General features: G+C 55.9%; 1 protein-coding gene across 2 annotated transcripts; it reads left to right on the plus strand.

Annotated features, from left to right (window-relative positions):
* The first annotated feature begins 2,788 nt into the window (after nucleotides 1-2,788).
* WTIP (WT1 interacting protein) lies at nucleotides 2,789-22,503 on the plus strand. 2 transcript variants are annotated; one of them, XM_032170427.2, is made up of 8 exons: nucleotides 2,789-3,670; nucleotides 11,657-11,758; nucleotides 14,301-14,368; nucleotides 14,527-14,589; nucleotides 14,755-14,885; nucleotides 15,821-15,872; nucleotides 16,950-17,018; nucleotides 21,402-22,503. In XM_032170427.2, exons 1-8 carry the CDS (start codon nucleotides 3,004-3,006, stop codon nucleotides 21,540-21,542), a joined length of 1,293 nt encoding a protein of 430 aa, XP_032026318.1. In that variant the 5' UTR covers nucleotides 2,789-3,003; the 3' UTR covers nucleotides 21,543-22,503. The 2 variants fall into 2 exon arrangements, with proteins under 2 accessions (XP_032026318.1, XP_032026319.1); XM_032170428.2 differs by lacking the exon at nucleotides 14,527-14,589.
* The last annotated feature ends 425 nt before the right edge of the window (nucleotides 22,504-22,928 follow it).

The raw sequence follows: 22,928 nt of genomic DNA on the forward strand, positions 1-22,928 counted from the left end.
ACTTTATTTATTGTTTTTGTAGAGACAGGGTCTTGCTCTGTCACCCAGGCCAGAGTGTGGTGGCACAGTTATAGCTCATTGTAACCTCAGACTCCTGGGCTCAAGTGATCCTCCCGCCTCTGTCTCCCGAATAGCTGAACTACAAGTGCCCGTCACCGCACCAGTTTAATTTTTTATTTTTTATTGTAGAGATGAATCTCGTTCTGTCGTCTAGGCTGAAGTGCAGTGGTGCCATCACTGCTCACTGTAGCCTTGACCTCCTGGGCTCAAGCATCCTCCTGCCTTAGATTCCCAAAATACCTGGGACTACAGGCATGTGCCACTATTAGCAGCTAATTTTTAATGTTTTGTAGGGATGGAATCTCACTATGTTTCCCAGACTGGTCTTGAACTCTTGGCCTTAAGCGATCCTCCCATACTGGCCTCTCAAAGCACTGGGATTACATCACACTCAGCCCAACAGCTGCCTTTAAATGCAGAGAGCTCCCTTTGAGCGTCTTTTCAGAAGGCTGGAGATCCTAGGACAGAATAGATCAGGGGTCCCCAACCCCTGGGCCACAGACCAGTATACCACGGCCTGTTAGGAACTGGGCCACACAGCAGGAGGTGAGCAGAGGCGAGGGAGCATTACCATCTGAGTCCCACCTCGATTCTCACAGGAGCATGAAACCTATTGTGAACTGCGCATGCGAAGGACCTAGGCTGTGTGCTCCTTATGAGAATCTAATGCCTGATGATCTGTCACTGTCTCCCATCACCCCCAGATGGGACCGTCTAGTTGCAGGAAAACAAGCGCAGGGCTCCCACTGTTTCTATGGTATGGTGAGTTGTATAATTATTGCATTATCTATTACAATGTAATAATAATAGAAATAAAGTGCACAATAAATATAATGCCCTTGAATCATCCTGAAGCCATTCCCACCCTGCCCATCCCTGTCTGTGGGAAAATTGTCTTCCACAAAACCAGTCCCTTGTGCCAAAAAGGCTGGAGACCACTGTAGATTACCTAAATGATGTTGGGATTATATGACACGGTTGTGATTGGACTATTGTCTGCATTTTTAATAACTTCCCTTGAATAGATTTTTAGCAGCAGTATTACTGCTTCTAAGTATTCCTGTTCATTTGTGTGGATGTTGACACCACCAAACTGCTCTTCCCAAAAGGATATCCCAATTTGCACTCATACCAGTAGCATATGTGCAACTGTTTCACTACAGTCCTGCCAATATTGTAATTTTTAAATAGTAGATAATGCAATCCATGACATGTGATATGACTGAACTGGCTTTTCCTTTCTCATTAGAAAGGTAGACCATTTTTCATGTCGTGGCTTCCCTGGGTATTTGCTCTCCTAAATGCTGGCTTCTAGACCCCGCACGGAGGCTCATGCCTGTAATCTCAGCATTTTGTGTGGTGGTGTGCGCCTGTACTCCTAGGTACTCAGGAGGCCGAGGTGGGAGGATTGCTTGAGCCCAGGAGGTCGAGACTGTGGGGTGTGTGTGATCACTGTGAGCTGTGATCACACCACTGTACTCCAGCCTGGGGGACAGAGCGACACCTTGTCTCAAAAAAAACAAAACAGCGCAACTCCCCCACCCTCCGCGCACACGAAATGCTTGCTTCCACTTCCCATACCCTGATGGGGCAGGGGCTGGAACTCCGCAGGCTATGGGAAGATGCTGGGGTTAGCGGCCCCAGCGGGTGCTCAGCGGTGTTGAGGCCACACTGCCCTGGGCCGTCTGGCCGGGACAGTTCCCCGTGCGGGCTCCCTGCGCGCTGAGCCACTGTAGGCGCCTTCCGGAAAATCTCGAGCAGAGAGGGCCTGGAAAACAGTACTGTTTCACGCAACACTTTTCCTGGATCCATCAGGCCCTGACAGATAACGGTTCGGTTTTCTTCCCTATAGCTGTGTGACTTGTACAAGGGATTTTAGTTGTGTCCTTGGGCACGAAGCCCTAGTCACCTCTCGATTCCCCACCTATGTGGCCCCTATGGCCCCGCCCGTTCCAGGACCTCCCCTCGAAGCCTCACCCACCACCCTGGGTGCAGGTGCTGGAAAAGGGAGGAGTCCCCATGTTTCACGGGGACTGCCTGTGATGGCCACAGGGGAGGCTCGTCGCCCACCGGCTCTGAGCCTGAGGCCTGCTTCTGGCTTGGCCTTGGGGGCCTGGGCGAAGCGACCCAGTGCGAGGACCAGACCCCAGCCAACCCGCTCCTAGCTCTGGACGCTTTCCCCAGCAGTCAGATGGGGGCTCCAGAGGCCCGTGCGCGGCCACATGGCCCCGGGCCAGGCAGGGGGTCGTGGGGACGCATCTGCGCGAGGCGCACAGTGTTCCCGGGCGTGGGACGGGCGCAGCGCCGTGGGCTCCAAGCTGAGCTGGGTCGGCCCTGCAGCGCCGGAGAGCGAGGCGGCGCAGGGAAGGCAGATGGGGCGGGATGTGGGGGACGCTGTCGACTGCTTGGATCTCTCTGGCCCGGATGGCGCCAGCTGCCTCTAGCTCAGCCTGCGGAAACCCGAGCTCTTCCCAGCGGCCCGACGGCCCGGGCGCGCCGCAGACCCTCGGCTCTCCCCGCGGTGCCTCCGCCGCCCGCCCCTGCGTCCTGGCCCGGCCTCCACGCCCCTCCGAGGTCCCGGCGCAGCGCGGCCGCCGCCACTCCCCCAACATTCCAAAGGCCGCAGTGCCGTCTCCTTCCTCGCATTCCTGCCCCCGCAAAGGAGTCCCTCCGCCCCGCGCGAGGCCGCGGCGAGGAGGGGGCGCGGTCCGGCGCCTGGGAGCTTACATTCCTCCGCCGCGCGCGCCGCCGAGCAGGGCGCCGCGTCCCCCGGCCCGCGTGTGGCCGCCGGAACGACCCCGGCCCGGCGCCGGCCCCGCCCCGCCCCGCGCCCAGGGGTCCCGGGGCGGGCTCCGGGCTTCGGGCGGGCGATGCGGCGGCCCGGCCGGAGCGGCGGCGGGAAGCGGAGGCGGAGGTGACGCGCCAGGGCCGGCGGGCCGGGCCATGCAGCGCTCCCGGGCGGGAGCGGACGAGGCGGCCCTACTCCTGGCCGGGCTGGCCCTGCGGGAGCTGGAGCCCGGGTGCGGCTCTCCGGGTCGGGGTCGGCGGGGGCCGCGGCCTGGGCCTGGAGACGAGGCGGCGCCCGCTCTGGGCCGCAGAGGGAAGGGCGGCGGCGGCCCCGAGGCCGGGGCGGACCAACTGAGCCGCGGGGAGCGGGGTCCCCGGCGCGCGGCGGTCCCGGAGCTCAGCGCGCAGCCTGCGGGCAGCCCACGGGCCAGCCTGGCGGGGTCCGACGGCGGCGGCGGCGGCGGCAGCGCCCGCTCCAGCGGCATCAGCCTGGGCTACGACCAGCGCCACGGGAGCCCGCGCCCCGGCCGCTCGGACCCGCGTCCCGGCCCCGGGCCGCCGTCGGTGGGCAGCGCCCGCTCCAGCGTGTCCAGCCTCGGCTCCCGGGGCTCGGCCGGCGCCTACGCTGACCTCCTCCCGCCCGGCGCCTGCCCCGCGCCCGCTCGCTCCCCGGAGCCTGCGGGGCCGGCCCCCTTCCCGCTGCCTGCACTCCCGCTGCCCCCGGGCCGGGAGGGCGGACCAAGCGCTGCCGAGCGGCGGCTGGAGGCGCTCACCCGGGAGCTGGAGCGGGCGCTCGAGGCGCGCACGGCGCGGGACTACTTCGGTGAGCGAGCTCGGCCCGGCAGTTCCCTGCGCGCATGGCTGGGGTCCGGGGTTCCGAGACGGCCTCGGGTAGGCGGCCGGATCAGCGGAGGGGAGCACGGGGCTGGCTGGGGGTGCAGCAGTGGAGGGGGCTGGGACGAGGAAGGTGCATCCCCCGGGGACTGGGGAGCGCAGAGGGTGAGTGCGCCTGGATCCCCAGCAGCGGCTTCACCCCTGCCTCTGGGTTCCCCGACACACGAGGGGTTCTGGCCGAGTGAGTTGATGCGCGGTTCCTAACTTAACAGGCAAGTCAGGTTCATGGGCACACTGAGCCATTTTCTGATAATTTTTTCTTCTTTCTTCTTCTTTTTTTTCTTTTTTCTTTGTTTGTTTGTTTTGTTTTGTTTTGTTTTTTGAGACAGGGTCTTCCTCTGTCGCCCAGACTGGAGTGCACCGGCGCGATCTCGGCTCACTGTAGCCTTCGCCTCTCAGGCTCAAGCGATCCTCTCGCCTCAGCCTCAGCCTCCCGAGAAGCTGGGACTACAGGTGCACACCACCATGCCCAGCTTTTTTTTTTTTTTTTTTTTTCTTCTTCTTCTTCTTCTTTTTTTTTGTAGAGACAGAGTCTCCCTATGTTGCCCAGGCTGGTCTTAAACTCCTGGGCTCAAGCGATCCGCCCTCCTCGGCCTCCCAAGGTGCTGTGATTGCAGGCTTGAACCAGTGCGCTCAGCCTGATCTTTTCATCTTTACATTTGGCACTCTCGTCCTATCTGATCCTTTCATGCTTTGTGATGAGCAGAAAGGGGTGCTTCCCCGTCTGCCCCGCCACAGTATGGGTGTGGACAGCAACCGGGAGGTGGAGTGGCCCAGGTACCAGCGGATACCGCCTGGCCCAGGCTTTGGTGATGGTAGCAGCTGGAGAGGGAGACTGTGTGAGGGAAGAAAAGCCCACTTTGCGGGAGAGGGGAACAGTGCCAGTCACACGGGGCTGCCCTTGCCCGGACTGCGCTGTGGACATAGGATGTTTCCTAAAGGAATCCTGCTGCAGGTGCATCTGCAAAGCCCAGCAGCCTGACAGCCTCCACTTCCCAGTGTGGCCCAGGTCCCCTGATCTCTAGTTCTTGGAACAGCTCTTCTGGTGAGATTGTGAGCGGGGCCGAGGTATACTATGGGGCCTCGGGAGAGAACTTCCTAACCCGCCTTCTGTATTAAGCACCTGGCTTTGGTGGATGGATGGTCACCATGCCTGGGACCGTGGCCGTCCTGGGGTTTGTGTCTTTGAGCGTTCGATGGTGTCAGCAGCTCACGGCTGCCCTGAACTGGATCTTTTTTTTTTTTTTTTTGAGACGTAATCTCGCTCTGTCTCCAGGCTGGAGTGCAGTGGCGTGATCTTGGCTCACTGCAACCTCCGACTCCCTAGTTCAAGGGATTCTCTTGCCTCAGCCTCCGCAGTAGCTGGGATTACAGGCATGCGCCACCACGCCCAGCTAATTTTTGTATTTTTAGTAGAGACGGGGTTTCACCATGTTGGTCAGGATGGTCTCAATCTCCTGACCTCATGATCTGCCTGCCTCAGCCTCCCAAAATGTTGGGATTACAGGCGTGAGCCACCGTGCCCGGCCCTGAACTGGATCTTGAGGGGTGAGGAGGCTGTCAGTGAGGGGCCAGGTGGGGGCATTCCAGAGAGAGGGAAGAATGAGCAGAGGAGGCCAGGCGGTATGAGAGATTGCCCCGCTCTTCCCCCAGGGGTTGCAGGCCAGAGGGCTCAGGTGGTCGAGGGCATATGTGGGCTAAGAGGAGGTGCGCCTGCTTTGGGATGGAGAGCGCCTCCCATCTGTGAGGTCATGGTGAGACTCTGTGCCTGGGCAGGTCTCATGGCGCCTGTTGGATGGCCTGGGAGCAGGGAGATGTGCCAGGAGCTGTCATCTCCCGTGCCAGGCAGGTGCCAGGAAGAGAGGCTGGGGCTAACTTTTGAAGGGCACGCTTTCCAGTGCCCTCTGCAGGGGAGAGTGCCCATTTCCCAGCCCCTGTGTACTGCAGATCCTGGGGGAGGGGGGTGTTCTGTAGACACCCCTGAATCTTTATATGATATAGGGGTGGCTGAGGTCCTGGGCAGGTAATGTGGAGATGGTACAAGACGGTAGGGTGTGGTAGCACATTTTTTTTCTAAGGAGGAGCTTCTAGGCTGGGTGCGGTGGCTCACACCTGTAATCCCAGCACTTTGGGAGGCTGAGGTGGGAGGATTACTTGAGCTCAGTAGTTTGAGACCAGTGTGGGCAACATATTGAGACCTTGTCTCTATAAAAAATTTTAAAAATCAGCTGGGCATGGTGGCACTCACCTGTGTTCTCAGCTACTTGGGAGGCTGAGGTGGGAGGAGCACTTGAACCCAGGAGTTCCAGGCTGCAATGAGCTATGATCGTGCCACTGCACTCTGGCCTGGATGACAGAATGAGATCCTGTCTTTTCTTTTCTTTTCTTTTTTTTTTTTTTCAAAAAAAAAAGCTGCTCAGATCGGGCTGTTGTAGCGCCGTGAGAGTGTTAGAGGAGTGATGATAGACCTTTTTTATTTTGTTTTCAAGAAAAGCTAGAAATTGAGATTTAGTAACACTTTCCTGATTTTGTTTACTTTATTTTTTTAAACTTTTTTGAGACCCAGTCTCGCTCTGTCGCCCAGGCTGGAGTGCAGTGGTGCGATCTCAGCTCACTGCAGCCTCCACCTCTGGGTTCAAGTGTTTCTGCTGGCTCAGCCTCCCCAGTAGCTGGGATTACAGGTGCGTACCTCCATGCCTGGCTAATTTTTGTATTTTTAGTAGAGATGAGGTTTCACCATGTTGGCCAGGCTTGTCTCGAGTTTCTGACCTCAGGTGATCCACCTGCCTCAGCCTCTCAAAGTGCTGGGATTACAGGCGTGAACCACCATGCCCCGCCCACTTTCCTGATTTTAAAAAATATGGGCAACTATTTGTTTGAACTGTATGGTTCTGATGATATTTGACTTTATTGAGCTACAAAAGTGGCAGTTTTGTAGAGTTCAACCAGAATAATACAGCATTTTACAAAAGGAAGTCTGCAGGTAGCATAAGCTCGAGTGATCTCTGATAAAACTCATCCTCAGAGTGTGGCTTTTTTGTTTTAAATTAATTTTTTTTTTCTTTTCTTTTTTTTTTTTTTTTTGGAGACAGGGTATCACCCTGTCACCTAGGCTGGAGTGCAGTGGTGAGATCAGCGCTCATTGCAGCCTTGAACTCCTGGGCCTAAGCAGTCCTCCTGCTTCAGCCTCCTGAGTAGCTGAGACCACAGGTGTGCATCACCATGCTCGGCTAAATTTTTTTATGTTTTTTAGAGCTGAGATCTTGCTTTGCTGTCCAGGCTGGTCTTGACTTCTGGATTCAGGCGATCCTCCCTCTTTGGCTTCCCAGTGTTGGGATTATAGGCGGGAGCCACTACGCCTGGCCATAGCTTTTTTTTTTCTCTGTCCAACCCCTCATCCCTTCCTATCCTTGGCCCTGGTACCAGCTGACCTCTTGGTTGCTCTCTGCCATTCACTGATGTCTTTGGAACTTTCCCCTCTCCCCTCCCCAAGTTCCGCTGCCATTAGCTAGCCAACAGCCTCGGGCTTCCGGAACCTCTTCAACTTTGGTGACCTCCTTGCCTTCTCTTCAGCCACCCACTCCCAGGGCCACGCCCTGTTTTCCCTTCACTCCAGCAGTCCTTAGTGGTAACCCCAGTCTGCTTCTCAGCAGTTCCTCTCATTCCTGTAATCGCCATCTGCCCAGCAGAACCCTGACTCTGAGCCCATGCTTTGACCCCCTCTGCAGCCACTATACCAGGCTGGGAAGGGCTCTGAGGAAGCCCTCAGGACCGTGGGAGGTTTGTCATCTTCACCACGCAGGTCTTCCTGGCACCACTGACACCCTAAGCCTTTGTCAGTTTGTTTGTTTGTTTGTTTTTTTGAGACAGAGTTTTGCTCTTGTTGCTCAGGGTAGAGTTCAATGATGAGATCTCAGCTCACCGCAACCTCCACCTCCCAGGTTCAAGCGATTCTCCTGGCTCAGCCTTCCAAGTAGCTGGGATTACAGGTGTATGCCACTACACCCGGCTAATATTTTGTATTTTTGGTAGAGACAGGGTTTCACTGTGTTAACCAGGATGGTCTCGATCTCCTGACCTCATGATCCGCCCACTTTGGCCTCCCAAAGTGCTGGGATTACAGGCATGAGCCACCGCGCCTGGCCGCCTTTGTCAATTTCCTCTCTTGTTCTCTCAACAACCTTCCTCCCTCCTGGGACCCCTACCTTTGCTTCTGACTTCGCTTGGAATGTTGAGGTCAGCAGTTGCAGTCTGTCTCCACCACCATCCTGCCCCTCCCCTGTAGGTGCTCTAGTCCATGTGGGTCTGACTCTCCTGCCGTCTGAGAGGACAAGGGTCCTTCCATCACCAACCTCCACCTCCTGCACCTTCAGTTCTCCTCTTTTCATTGGCCCCTTCCCTTTGTTTCTTTTTATTTTAAATTTTTTTTTTTTTAGAGACAGGATCTAGCTCTGTTGCCCAGGCTGGAGTGCAGTGGTGCGATCACAGCTCACTGCAGCCTGAAACTCCTGGCCTCAAGTGATCCTCCTGTCTCAGACTCCCAAAGTGGTGAGATTACAGGCATGAGCCACCAAGCCCGGTCCCTGCCTGCCTTTTTTTTTTGAGACGGAGTCTTGCTCTGTCACCCAGGCTGGAGTGCAGTGGTGTGATCTCAGCTCACTGCAACCTCTGCCTCCCAGATGCAAGCGATTCTCCCACCTCAGCCTCCCAAGCAACTGGGATTACAGTGTGCACCACCACGCCTGGCTAATTTTTATATTTTTAGTAGAGATGAGGTTTCACCATGTTGGCCAGGCTGGCCTCCAACTCCTGGCCTCAAGTGATCGACCTTCCTCGGCCTCCCAAAGTGTTGGGATTACAGGTGTGAGCCACTGCACCCGGCCCCTGCCTGGTTCTGAAGGCATCCGAACTGGCCTTCTCTCTGCTCAGTGGGAGTGAGGCATGGGAGGCCCTGGGTAGAGCAGGAGGTACCCAGGAAAGCAGGAAGGGAGATGAAGACCCAGAAAGCTGGGTGCAGGCTGCATCCTGGACACCAGAGAGGAGGGGGTGGGCCAACTGCTTGCAAGATCAGAATGGAAAGTCCATAGATGGGGATGGCTAGGAGATAACCAAGTGTGGGCCATGCTCTCTTTGTTGACTGAGGGAAGGCGGGGAATGGGGCAGCTGGTGGAGGAGGGAGAGGAGGTTATTTAAGGAGAGAGATGAAAGAAGAAAGCAAGAAGGTCGGCGGAGGGCAGCATGGCCTGGAGCTGGCAGAAGATTTACGGTCCAGAGGGCAGGCGGAGGCCATCTTCATGCCCTGTGTGGCATGGGAGGCCCTGGGTGACCCTGTAAAGGGGACACGAGATGTGTGGGCTACTTGCCTACTGTCTGGGTTTCCAGGAGGGCTGGCCAGGGAGTGCCCTGAGGCTAGAGCCAGGCTTGGCCCTGGCGTTGCTGGTCAACCCTCTCCTTTCCACCTTCCCCGCTGCACGCTGAGTACACAGGTGTGGTCCCTGATTCCATCCACTGATCGTAGGCACCTGCACAGCAGCGACCCTCATGTCTTTCTTTTTCCTCTTTTTTTTTTTGAGACGGAGTCTTACTCTGTCGGCCAGGCTGGAGTGCAGTGGCGCGATCTCGGCTCACTGCAACCTCCGCCCCCCAGGTTCAAGTGATTCTGCTGCCTCAGCCTCCCGAGTAGCTGGGATTACAGGTGCCTGCCACCTCGCCTGGCTAATTTTTGTATTTTTAGTAGAGAGACGGGGTTTCACTATCTTGGCCAGGCTGGTCTTGAACTCATGACCTCCTGATCCACCCGCCTCGGCCTCCCAAAGTGCTGGGATTACAGGCGTGAGCCATTGCGCCTGGCCTCTTCTTTTTTTGGAGACATCTCACTCTGTTACCCAGGCTGGAGTGCAGTGACATGATCATAGCTCCTGCAGCCTCAAACTCCCAGGCTTAAGCGATCCTCCTGCCTCAGACTCCTGAGTAACTGGGACCACAGGTGCACGCCACCATGGCTGGATATTCTAAAAACTTTTTGTAGAGATGAGAGTCTCGCTATGTTGCCCAGGCTAGTGTGGAACTCTTGGGCTCAAGTGATCCTCCCGCTTTGGCCTCCCAAAGTGCTGGGATTACAGGCGTGAGCCACTGCACCCAGCCCCCTTCCTTATTTCCTTCAGGCCTTTGCTCAAATATCACCTTGTGAGTGAGGCTTCTGTGAATACCCAGTTTAAAAATCACACATCCTTGGCCAGGCATAGCAGTACTTGCCTGTGGTCCCAGCTTCTTGGGAGGCTGAGGTGGGAGGATTGCTTGAGCCCAGGATGTCAAGGCTGCAGTGAGCTATGATTACACCACTGCACTCCAGCCTGGGCAACAGAGCGAGACTCTCTTAAAAAAAAAAAAAAAGGCCAGGAGCAGTGGCTCACGCCTGTAATCCCAGCACTTTGGGAGGCCAAGGTGGGTGAATCACATGAGGTCAGGAGTCCATGACCAGCCTGGCCAACATGGTGAAACCCTGTCTCTACTAAAAATACAAAAAATTAGCCAGGTGTGGTGGCACATGCCTGTAATCCCAGCTACTCGGGAGGCTGAGGCAGGAGAATCGCTTGAACCTGGGAGGTGGAGGTTGCAGTGAGTCAAGATCATGCCACTGCACTCCAGCCTGGGTGACAGAGCGAGACTCTTATCTAAAAAAAAAAAAAAAATATCCTGCATCCAACGCTGTAGCACTTGTCTCTGCCTGATGTTATTTGACTGCTGTTCTCTGCCCCCTTCCACTCGATGCAAACTTCTTGAGAGTGGGGACCTGGGTGCATTGCAGACTGAGTGGTGCCTGACCTTAGGGGCATGTGACTTATCTGTGTGCTGACTGACCAAGAGAATAAGTGGACCCTGGCATACAGAGGAGGACAGAGTGGGTACAGAGGATAACAGAGTGGGTACAGAAGAGGACAGAGTGGCTGCAGAGGGGTGGTGACTGCCCCGGAGTGCCCGTGTCGTCTTCATTCTTTGTGTCTGGGTCACAAAACATGTTGAAGAACAGGATTTGATTCACAAACAGCGTGAAGGATTTTCCCTCAGTCCAAGAGCAGGCCATGGATGAAAGGGCTTAAAACAACTGTCTCGGTATAAAGATACCATGATAGGCTGGGTGTGGTGACTCACTCCTGTAATTGCAGCACTTTGGGAAGCCCAGGCAGGAGGATTGCTTGAGCTCAGGAATTGCTTGAGCGCACCCTGGGCAACTGGGCAACATAGCAATACCCTGTCTCTACAAAAGAAAAAATTAGCCATGTGTGATGGCATGTGCCAGAAGTCCTAGCTACTTAGGAGGCTGAGGCTGGAGGATTGCTTAAGCCTAGGAGGTCGAGGCTGCAGTGAGCTGTGATTGCACCACTGCACTCCAGCCTGTGGGACAGAGCGAGATCCTGTCTCCCTCTCAAAAAAAACCTAAAAGTGGTCAGGTGCAGTGGCTCATGCCTGTAATGCCAGCACTTTGGGAGGCCAAGGCGGGAGGATTGCTTTAACACAGGAGTTTGAAACCAGCCTGGGCAACATAGTGAGACTCTGTCCCTATTTATAAATCAAAAACCAAAAGAATCTATCAGAACAGTTGTGATGGACAGCTTTGATTAGCTCCGACTCTGCACTGGGTGCTCGGCCAAGCCCTTGAATCCTCAGAGAGCAGCAGCAACAATCCCTGGGTCGTGGCTACCCTGATGGTGCCCATGTCGGTCATCAGTAATCAAGTGATGTTGGCCTAGGAAAGTTAGCATCCCCAAGGACAAGCAGGTGGGTGATGTCAAGACGGGGAGTCTGTTGGTGTGGCATAGGCTGTGGTGCTAACCCCTGCGCTAACCCCTGGTGTCCATCGGGTGGCATAGGCTGTGGCGCTAACCCCTGCTCTCTCCTGCCTCTCCTCTCCTAGGCATTTGCATCAAGTGTGGGCTTGGCATCTACGGAGCCCAGCAGGCGTGCCAGGCAATGGGGAGTCTTTATCACACTGACTGCTTCACCTGCGACTCATGTGGTAGGTAACCTCGTGCCCTGGGTAGCTCTGTGAAGGGGACCTGCCACATCATCCCCATTCCCCTCAAACCCCCTTGCACCTGAGTCCAGGCAGATGGACCACCCGGCTCTGGCCCAGGCTGGGCTGTGGAGGACTCTGTCTGCGGAGGAGGCATGGGGCCCCTGAGGAGCCTTTTGCTGGCTGTAGGACAGGGCTGCCTCCTGGTCGTCAGCTGTGGAGCCTCTGTGCCACGCAGGGCACTAATGTCACCCAGCTGCCTGGGAGCAGCGTCAGAAGCCCATGAAGGACCTTCTGCCTGTTTGGACATATGACTAATATTTCTTTTTCCTGCAATCTATTTTTGTTGTTGTTGCTGAGATAGAGTCTTAATCTGTTGCCCAGGCTGGAGTGCAGTGGAGTGATCTCGGCTCACTGCAGCCTCTGCCTCCGGTTTCAAGAGATTCTCCTGCCTCAGCCTCCCAAGTAGCTGGGATTACAGGCACACATGCCACCACGCTCAGCTAATTTTTTTTTTTTTTTGTATTTTTAGGTAGAGATGGGGTTTTACCATGTTGGCCAGGCTGGTCTCAAACTCTTGAGCTCAAGTGATCCACCTGCCTCGGCCTCTCAAAGTGCTGGGAGTACAGTTGTGAGCCACCGTGCCTGGCCTACGATTTATTTTTGATCACAATTTTACACCCAACATAAACTATAAGTGTTATAGTTTAACCTAGACAAAGTTATAAAAAGAAAAAAAGGAACTATAATCCAACCACCCTAATAAATATCCACTCTTGGTTTGCCCACTGTTCTTCCAGACCTTGCCTTAATCAGACATCTTTTATGTATTTGCACATTTTTTAATTTTAATTTTTTTTTTTTTGAGACAGTCTTGCTCTGTTGCCAGACTGGAGTGTAGTGGTGTGATCTCAGCTCACTGCAACCTCTGTCTCCCTGGTGCAAGCGATTCTTTGCTTCAGCCTCCTGAGTAGCTGGGATTACAGGCATGCGCCACCACTCCCAGCTAATTTTTGTATTTTTTTAGTGAGATGGGATTTCACCGTGTTGGCCAGGATGGTCTCGATCTCCTGACTTCGTGATCTGCCTGCCTTGGCCTCCCACAGTGTTGGGATTACAGGTGTAAGTCACCTCGCCCGGTAAAATACCCTAGAAACTTCTATCTTGTGCCCCCCTCCCCCCCCGCTTTTTTTTTTGAGACAGAGTCTCGCTCTGTCCCCCAGGCTGGAGTGCAGTGGTGAGATCTTGGTTCACTGCCACCTCTGTGTCCCAGTTTCAAGCGATTCGCCTGCCTCAGCCTCCTGAGTAGCTGGGACTACAGGTGCGCAACACCACGCCTGGCTAATTTTTTGTATTTTTAGTAGAGATGGGGTTTCACTGTGTTAGCCAGTATGGTCTTGATCTCCTGATCTCGTGATCCATCCGCCTCGGCCTCCCAAAGTGCTGGGATTACAGGTGTGAGCCACTGCGCCTGGCCCTATCTTGTCCTTTTTCAGTTGATCCCTGTATGTCCCCCATCACATTTGCCCAACTGGTATTCTGATTTCTACCACTGTAGAAGAGTTTTGTCCATTCTAGAACTTCATGTAAATGCATTCCTACAGTGCATACTCTTTAATGGCTGATCTTTTGTTCAATGTCTTTTTTTTTTTTTTTTTTTTTTTAAGAAGCAGGGTCTTACATCTTCATCCAGGCTGAAGTGCAGTGGCCCAGTCATGGCTCACTGCAGCCTTGACCTCCTGGGCCCAAGCGATCCTCCTGCCTCAGCCCCACAATGAGTAGTGGGACTACAGACACGTACCACCACGACTGGCTAATTTTTTTTTTTTTTTCCCTAGAGACAGGGTCTTGCTGTGTTGCCCAGGCTGGTCTTGAACTCCTGGGCTCAAGTGATCCTCCTGCCTCAGCCTCCTCTGGGAGGATTGCTTGAGCTTGGGAGGTTGAGGCTGCAGCGAGCCATGATTGTGCCACTGCACTCCAGCCTGGGTGACAGAGCAAGACCCTGTCTTAAAAAAAAAACTACCAGCCTGGCCAACATAGTGAAGCCCCGTCTCCACTAAAAATACAGAAATTAGCCGGGCACCTGTAGTCCCAGCTACTTGGGAGGGTGAGGCAGGAGAATCGCTTGAACCCAGGAGTCGGGGGTTGCAGTGAGCCGAGATCATGCCACTGCACTCCAGCCTGGGCGACACAGTGAGACTCTGTCTGAAAAAAAAGATTAATTCTCGAAAATTTGCTGTGAATTCAACTGATCTTAAAGTGAATGTGTTTATTAACCAACACATGTATTTACATTAGCAAAATATTTATTCATATATTTGCTTTGGCAACCTTTTGCAATAATTCTACCGATAATGTGTTCTGTTTGATTTTTTTCTGAAATTTTGTTATTATAACAATAACAACATAATATTAAAAGGATATTTAGAAAACCACCCATAACCCAGTGTCTCATCTGTTGGAGGAGGGTGCTGACAGCTGGAAGCACGGCTCCATCCCTGGTCCCCAGCGTTCCAGGGACCCCTCTCAACCCTCACCCTTACAGGGAGACGACTCCGTGGGAAGGCGTTCTACAACGTGGGTGAGAAAGTGTACTGCCAGGAGGACTTCCTGGTGAGTCCAAGCTGTGCCCCGGCAGTGCCAGGGGTGGGAGGTGGGGCAGGGACCCTCATTCTGACTCGAGTGGAGACCTGAGGCCAGGAGGCAGGTGCTAGCTAGGCCGCGAGTGCCCCTTTGTCACACGATGTCCTGGATCCTGTGTCCCCTCCCAGTACTCTGGGTTCCAGCAGACCGCCGACAAGTGCAGCGTGTGTGGACATCTCATCATGGAAATGGTGAGCCCCTGCCCCAGCCTCCTGGAGCCCCTCTGATGTGGGTGGAGTCTGAGGACCCTACCCTCTCCCCTGCTCCAGACCTGCAGGGGTTCAGAGCCAGAGCCTCTCCCGGGGCGGTGCTGAGCCTCGTGCCCGCGCTGACCCCTCAGTGCACCCCACTCGCAGATCCTGCAGGCCCTGGGCAAGTCCTACCACCCAGGCTGCTTCCGGTGCTCTGTGTGCAATGAGTGCCTGGACGGGGTTCCCTTCACCGTGGACGTGGAGAACAACATCTACTGCGTGCGAGACTATCACACGTGAGTTGCTGGCACCGTGGAGCAGGCGGGACTCTGGCCATCCTCCCTGGCTCCTCTGGAAGCATTTTTTTCCTGCCGGACTGACTGCCCTTTGTTCTTGGCCTTTTGCCTTCCGCCTCCCTTTGTGCACCCGGGCTTGGGGCAGGCATGTGTCTCTGCCTGCATCCCCTCTCCCGGTGGTCCGGCCACCAGCTGTCTTTTGCCTCTTCTCTCCCTATCGTGGCCTGTGTGCTTCTCTACTCCTGGCACAGGGGACCCTCCTGGCTGCAGTACCCACCATCTCTCCCCCTCCTCCCCTCCATCCCCTGCCAGGCCAGGCCTCTTCTGGCTGGGGCAGGGGCTTGGGATCTCTGCAGCCCCCTTCTCCTGCCTGTCTGATCCCCCATCTGTTTCCTCCTACTGTGACTCCAGGTTTATTCCTGGGAGCTGTGGTTCTGAGCAGGGCCTTCCGTGGGATTGGAGTCCTGGGCAGAGGTCCCTGGTACTCAGGGTGAAGCCAGGTCTCACAATGGTCCTAGCTAGTGGTGTCCCAGACCTGGACATTAAGGAGAAGGGAACTTACAGGAAACATGGGGGCGGATGGCAGAGCAGAACCTGAAGCCATCCTGGAGGAGGTGATTGGGTGGAGATGAAATGAGCAGTCAGATAAGAGGCCAGGGCCGGGCGTGGTGGCGGATCGCTTGAACCCAGGAGTTGGAGACCAGCCTGGGCAACATAGTGAGACCCCATTTCTATAAAAAAAAAAAAAAAAAAAGAAGAGGCCAGTACAGGAAGGCATGGTAGAAGCTGTTCCCTGTCTGCCCCGAGGTGTGCACACAGGGAGAGAGGGCCTGATGCTTGGACCACGTCAGGGGGTTCCTGTGGGTGCACCTGTGCTTGTGCCCTTGGCTTCTGGTCACTCAGCTGATCACTTCTGGTTTCCTTTATTTCTCTAGGGTTTTTGCACCAAAATGCGCCTCCTGTGCCCGTCCTATCCTCCCTGCACAGGTAGGAGCCACTCACCCAGAGATGATCAGGTGCCTGGCCCAGCCGGCTGCTTCCATGTCCAGCCTGGGTCTAGCCCAGGTCTTGAGCCACAGTGGGAGGGATGACCAGGTGCTTCTCTGCACATCCTTCAGGGCTGAGGGATGTGTGTTGTGCTTGTGCACGTGGGGTACAGCTGTCCCCTGGCATGAGGTCGAGGGAAGTGGTGGCTCCTGCTGCTCGGCTGCCCCACTGCCAGCCTCTGCTCCATTCTCCACTGATGGAAGGGCTGTTCCCTGGGTCTTCTCAGCTCTGCAGGCTGAGGTGGGGGTGCTGGGGGAGCAGATGAGAGATGGACATGGTCTGTGCAGAGCCACCTGTGGGTGCTGCAGCTCTCCTGGCCTGGGGTCTTCCCACAGTGCTGGCTCTGTCCCAGGCTGGTGTGCCTGGTGAAGCAGAACTGGCAGTGCCCTTTCGAGACTCCAAGGATGTGAAAACAGGCCAGGCACAGGGGCCCACACCTGTAATCCCAGCACTTTGGGAGGCCGAGGTGGGATGATTGCTTGAAGCCAGGAGTTTGAGACCAGCCTGGGCCGCCTAGTGAGACCACATCTCTACAAAAAAAATAAAAAATTAGCTGGGTGTGGTTGTGCATGCCTGTAGTCCCAGCTACTTGGGAGGCTAAGGCAGGAGGATTGCTTGAGCCCAGGAGTTTGAGGCTGCAGTGAGCCGTGATTGCACTACTGCACTCCAGCCTGGGCAAGAGAGAGAGACCCTGTCTCTAAAAAAAAAAAAAAAAAAAAAAAAAGAATCAATGAGGTGAAAATAATGTCCACATCCATTGACACCCACGTGACACTCTTGTGGGCCTTTGTGCATGCTGTGGGCTGTGGCCGTGGAGGACGCCTAAGGCCCGCATGTGTCTGTGTATGTACACCTGCTGGAGCCTGTCCTGCCCCATGGAAGCAGCGTGGCAGTGCTCCCCCGGGCGGGCGTGGGCCTCTGCCGGGACAGGAGCGTGGTGTGTGGGAGTGTACATTCATGCAGTTTGCCTCCAGTCCCCGCATACTCATCGTGTGTGAACTCCTTCTCTTCCTCCAGGGCTGCGAGACAACCATCCGTGTGGTGTCCATGGACAGAGACTACCACGTGGCATGTTACCACTGTGAGGTGAGCCTGGGTCCCCAGGAGTCTGGCAACTGGGGCGGGCCTCCTCCCACAGGGCTCTCCTCTCCGGGTGTTCTGTGGGCTCTCCTTATCAAAATTTTAGTTTTGCCGGGCTCGGTGGTTCACGCCTGTAATCCCAGCACTTTGGGAGGCTGAGGCGGGTGGATCACCTGAGGTCAGGAGTTCGAGACCAGCCTGGACAACATGGTGAAACCCCGTCTCTACTAAAAATACAAAAATTAGCCAGGCGTGGTGGCGGGCACCTGTAGTCCCAGCTACTCAGGAGGCTGAGGTAGGAGAATCGCTTGAACCCGGGAGGCAGAGGTTGCAGTGAGCCGAGATCATGCCATTGCACTCCAGCCTGGGCAACAAGAGTGAGACTGTCTCAAAAAAAATTTTTTTTTTAAATTTTTATTTATTAGAGACAAGATCTCACTCTGTTGCTCAGACTGGAGTGCAATGGCACGATCATAGCTCACTAGAGCCTCAACCTCCTGGCTCAAGCTATCTTCTTACCTCAATCTCCTGAGTAGCTATCACCATAGGCTTGCGCCACCACATTCAGCTAATTTTGTTAATTTTAGTAGAAATGGGGTTTCATCGTGTTACCCAGGCTGGTCTTGAACTCCTGGGCTCAAGTGATCCACCTGCCTTGGCCTCCCAAAGTGCTGGGACTACAACGTGAGCCACCGTGCCGGCCTCACCTATTTTATGGCGTCTACCCCATTCTACCTGTCCTTTTCCTGCCCTGCAGAGCGTGAACTAGGGGAGGGAGTGAAGGCAGGTGCTCCCTGAGCAGCTGGAGGAGTCAGGGTTGGGCGCCCAGGTTCAGGAAAGTGGGCTGAGTTGAGTGATGGTTAGGCCGTAGAAAGGACTGGATTTGGCAAGTGTCTGGATGTGGGGGGTTGGGGGTTGGGGGTTGGGAGGTGTTCATGAGAACCCCAGCAGAGTGAGGGTGGGGGGAAGAGGGGATGAGATGCTCTCAGTTTTGGTAGCTGGAGATGTCCAGTCGACCTGTAAGTGGGCGGGGGGTTCAGCGACCCTGCCGACAGCTGTGGGAATTTGGGGTCACTGGCGTGTGGCGCTCTCTTCTCTGAATCTTTTTTTTTTTTTTTTTTTTTTTGAGACGGGTCTCACTCTGTTGTCCAGGCTGCAGTGCAGTGGCACTATCTCAGCTCACTGCAAGCTCCACCTCCTGGGTTCAAGCAATTCTGCTGCCTCAGCCTCCTGAGTAGCTGGGACTACAGGCACCCACCATCACGCCTGGCTAGTTTTTGTGTTTTTAGTAGAGATAGGGTTTCACCATGTTGGCTGGGCTGGTTTCAAACTCCTGACTTCAAGTGATCCACCCACCTTGGCCTCCCAAAGTGCTGGGATTACAGGCTTGAGCCACCACACCAGGCCTTCTCTGAATCTTGGCCCTGGGAATTCCAGTTGCCTTGGCCTCCCCTGATTCTCAACTCAAGGAGACCACGGGGCTCCCCTGGGCAGCCGGAGCAGTCTCCAGGCGGTCAGTTGGGTGTTGTGGGGTACACTTGCCAGATTTCCCGTCTCTGAGAGATGATGGGCCTCCCTGGTCTGTTGTCCGGGGTCTGAGAGTCACTGTCATCTGTTTAGCCTGTTGCTCTCGTTGTTGAAGGTGGGAGGGGAAATCCAATTTCTGTTCCTCCGTTCTGGCGGGAAGCAAGGGTCCCATGATGGACACAGGGACGGCAGCTGAAGCCAGGGAGCAAATGAGGTCTTCCAGGATGAGTTGGAAAAGAAGGAGTGGGGGTCAGGATAGCTCAGGGAGCACCGTCACTTAAGGACACACACAGGCGAAGTGGCCACAAAGGGAGGCTGAGGAGGCCTGGGCGGGAGAACCAGGAGGCTGCTGGCGACTGCGCCCCAGCAAGAGCAGAGCAAGTGGCAGTGGGGAATCTGCAGTAGCAGTCAGGGATCCCTTGGGTGACAAGGTCTCCTGGGTGCAGGCAAGTGGCCCCATGGGAGCACCGATTGTGTCAGGCTACCCAGGAGGGAGGACAAGGAGCAGGGATGGTCTGCAGAGGGACCGGGGCTCCCCTCCAGCACTAACAGGACCTCCGCGTCCCTCCACTTGCTGGGCCGTCCTGTGGACTGTGCGGTCCTCTGGGGATTGTTCAGTACCGAGCGCAGCAAAAGGTTGACGCTGAGAGAGCAGGGCAGGCAGCTGGTGGTGTTGCTGTGCTGCGGTGAGGCTGCTGGATGGGCACTGATACCTCCGGGACCCCGCACTCCTCCCTGGCCTAGTGTGCAGCGGTTGGTAGCAGGGCCCAGCCAGTGGCCTGTGGTGGGACAGACAGGAGACCAGGGAAAGGAGTGATGTGGTGCCACTGCAGCAGCCCAGCTCCCTTCCCTGCACAGGGCGGGCCAGGTATTGGTGTCAGGGGCTCTAGGTAATGGGTCAAAGCTGCCAGCATTCCAGCCCCGAGCCTGCAAAGGTAAAAACTGCGAGATAAGGTACTTGAAGCCAGCCCCCTGCTTCCCCTGGTGTCTCCAGGTCCTCTCACCATTGCCTCTTCAGACCACTCGGGCGTGGCATTCATCCCTTCACCCTGCTCCAGGGACCCCTGTGTGGTGGGAACTGGTGGACACTTCCTTCCAGGCCCCGCAGCATCTTCGAGCACAGGGCCGCTTCCTCCTCCACACACTTGCTTCACTTTGCCCTCGGGGCTGCCAGGTTTTGGTTTTCTTCACTTTTGTTTCTCCTTGAATCTCCTCTGCCCAGACCTCTTCTCTTCCCACCTCCTCATGGAAGGTTCTGCTGTTCGCCCTCTTCTCTTTTCTAGTGATCTGCACTCCCTGGAAGAGGTAGTCTCCTGTTTTGTTTTTGAAAACCATCACGTGGCCAGGCGCAGTGGCTCACGCCTGTAATCCCAGCACTTTGGGAGGCCGAGGCAGGCAGATCACGAGGTCCGGAGATCGAGACTGTCCTGGCTAACACTGTGAAACCCCGTCTCTGCTACAGATACAAAAAATTAGCCAGGCGTGGTAGCGGGCGCCTGTAGTCCCAGCTACTCAGGAGGCTGAGGCAGGAGAATGGCATGAACCCGGGAGGCGGAGCTTGCAGTGAGCCGAGATTGCGCCACTGCACTCCAGCCTGGGCGACAGAGCGAGACTCCGTCTCAGAAAACAACAACAACAACAACAACAAAAACCATCACGTTTGGCTGGGTGCGGTGGCTTGCGCCTACAATCCCAGCACTTTGGGAGGCCGAGGTGGGAGGATGGTTATGAAGCCAGGGGTTCAACATTAGCCTGATCAGCATAGCAAGACGCCATCTCTACAAAATACAAGGGAAAAAAATTAGCCGGCCGTGGTGGCACATGTCTGTAGTCCTAGCTACTTGGGAGGCTGAGGTGGGAGGACTGCTTGAGCCCAGGAGTTTGAGGCTGCAGTGAGCTGAGATCCGCACCACTGCACTCCAGCCTGGGTGGCAGAGTGAGACCCTGTCTAATAAACAAAAACAGGCCAGGCACGGTGGCTCATGCCTGTAATCCCAGCATTTTGGGAGGCCGAGGTGAAGGATCACTTGAGGTCAGGAGTTCTAGACCAGCCTGAGCAACATGAAACCCCATCACTACAAAAAATAAACAAAATTCACAGGGCATGGCAGGGTGCGCCAGTGGTCTCAGCTACTCAGGAGGCTAAGGTGGGAGGATCACTTGAGCCCCAGAGGTCGAGGCTGCAGTGAGCCGGGATCCAGACACTGCATTCCAGCCTGGGCGACAGTGAGAGACCCTGTCTCAAACAACAACAAACGAATAAACAAAAAACACCCAAACCATCAGGTTTTTATGCTGACACCCACGTTGACTGCCCAGCCCTCTTCCACAGTCTCACTTATATCCAGTGACTTCCTCTTGGATACCTGAGAGGCAGCTCCAGTCCCCAGTGCTCCACGCCGGGCTTCCCATCCCCCCTCTGGCAGAGGAAGAGTTTTTTTTTTTTTTTTGAGACGGAGTTCTGCTGTTGTCACCCAGGCTGGGATGCAATGGCAGGCTTTTGGCTCTCTGCAACCTCTGCCTCCCGGGTTCAAGCCATTCTCCAGCCTCAGCCTCCCAAGTAGCTGGGATTATAGGCATGTGCCACTATGCCCGGCTAAGTTTGTATTTTTAGTAGAGACAGGGTTTCACCATGTTGGCTGGGCTAGTCTCGAACTCTTGACTGAAGCAATGATCCAGCCGCCTCAGCCTCCCAAAGTTCTGGGATTACAGGTGTGAGCCCCTGCGCCCGGCAGAGGAGTCTTTATGTTGTTATGCGGCACCCTGCAGATCTGCCCCTTCCCTCCGTCCCTCCCCAGTCCGGTGACCTCTGATGTGCACTTGTCTGCTGACTCTGGGGCTGGGGGCTGTGTTCTTCCCTAGGACTGCGGGCTGCAGCTGAGCGGGGAGGAGGGACGCCGTTGCTACCCCCTGGCGGGCCACCTGCTGTGTCGTCGTTGCCACCTGCGGCGCCTCCAACCTGGGCCTCTTCCCTCACCCACTGTGCACGTCACTGAGCTCTGAGCAGGGGAAAACCCGTCCCTGGGCCGGGGTGGGGGTGGGGGTGGGGGTGGAGGGAGGGCCCGCGTGGATGTCCCCGGTCAGCGTCAGGGGAGCTCCCTCCAATCCCACTTTCCCACCGAGCTGCTGTCTGCAGGGGCCGGACCCCCGCGTGGAAGCTTCTATTTATTCACCGTCTGTGCCTGCTTGTGTCACTTCCCTGCGGGCCCTGCCTCCTACCCACCCTATCACCAGCTTTCCACTTGGAGGCCCCCTGCGCCCTGCAGCCTCAGGGTAGGCCGTGGGTCACCAGGCTGGAGAGGGCCCCTGCCCTGGCCAGGGGTGTGAGGTGACCCGGCTGCATTCCTGGGTGGGAGCTGCTCTCCGTTGTTCGGGGGCCTGGGACAGTCTCCCCGCCCCCCCCCCCCCCCCCCCGCAAAGCGTGCTCCCAGGCAGGGCGTGGTCTGGAAGGCGGGGCTGGCGGGGACTGGGTGTTCCTGCATCTCCTAGCACAGTGCCTGCTGGTGGGTGGAAGGGTGCCTGGCTTAGGCGGGGTCCCAGGAGGGGGTAAAGAATGACACCGTTGGGGAGGGGGCCTGCAAAGGGCACTGCCTGTGGCCACGTGGTCTCTGTGGGAATTGGTCCTGGGGACTTTGATGGGTGTTTGCGGCCCCAGTTTCCGCCATGCTCCCTCTTCCAAGGCTCCTGGCTTGGGCCCCCCCAACCCCCTTGCTTAGCTCGGGAAAATCCCCGTGCGGCTCCAGCCCCGGGTCTCGCTCAGGAGCGATGAGAGGGGCGCCCTGGCCGCGCTTCAGGAAAGCCTGTGTCTGCGCGCGGGGCACGGGGCTCCACGACAAAAGGACAGGATTTGACTTAAATTAAGTTTTTCCCTTGAGGATATTTTCATTTTCTTTAAAAGAATATAATTTTCTTCTAAGATCTTGGACCAGCCTTGTTATTTTTAAAGCAAATTCCAGCAAACTCACAGGTGTCTAATTTGTCTGTTAACGGAGCTGGTTTTCAGGTGGTAAGAACCTTGTGGTTTCAGGACTTTTGTATAAATTCCTCTAAAACCTCGCCACGTGTGTCCACCTTTCAGACTTTAGGGTAGTATGGGGTTCCGTGTGTGTCCGGGTGTTAAGGGCGGTCGCCCCACGAAATGCAGTGTGGAGGTCCCTCCGTGCTCCTTGGGACACACTGACGGGAATGTGGGGTCTGGACGTGGGGGGCCCTGGTCCTGATGCGGAATCCCCACGGGTTCAGGGGACATCTGGACTGAAGTCACTCGTCCCTGGGAGAGCCCGGACCCGCCTCTTGGCTGCTGCTCTCTCTTTCCTCCCCCACTGTCAGGTGTGAGGTCTGTGAATCACTCGCGGGGCTGGGCCAGGCGCAGGGAACCAGCTGGGCTGT

Source organism: Hylobates moloch, unplaced genomic scaffold (genome assembly GCF_009828535.3).
Source record: "Hylobates moloch isolate HMO894 unplaced genomic scaffold, HMol_V3 SCAFFOLD_12, whole genome shotgun sequence".
NCBI classification, from domain to species: domain Eukaryota; kingdom Metazoa; phylum Chordata; class Mammalia; order Primates; family Hylobatidae; genus Hylobates; species Hylobates moloch.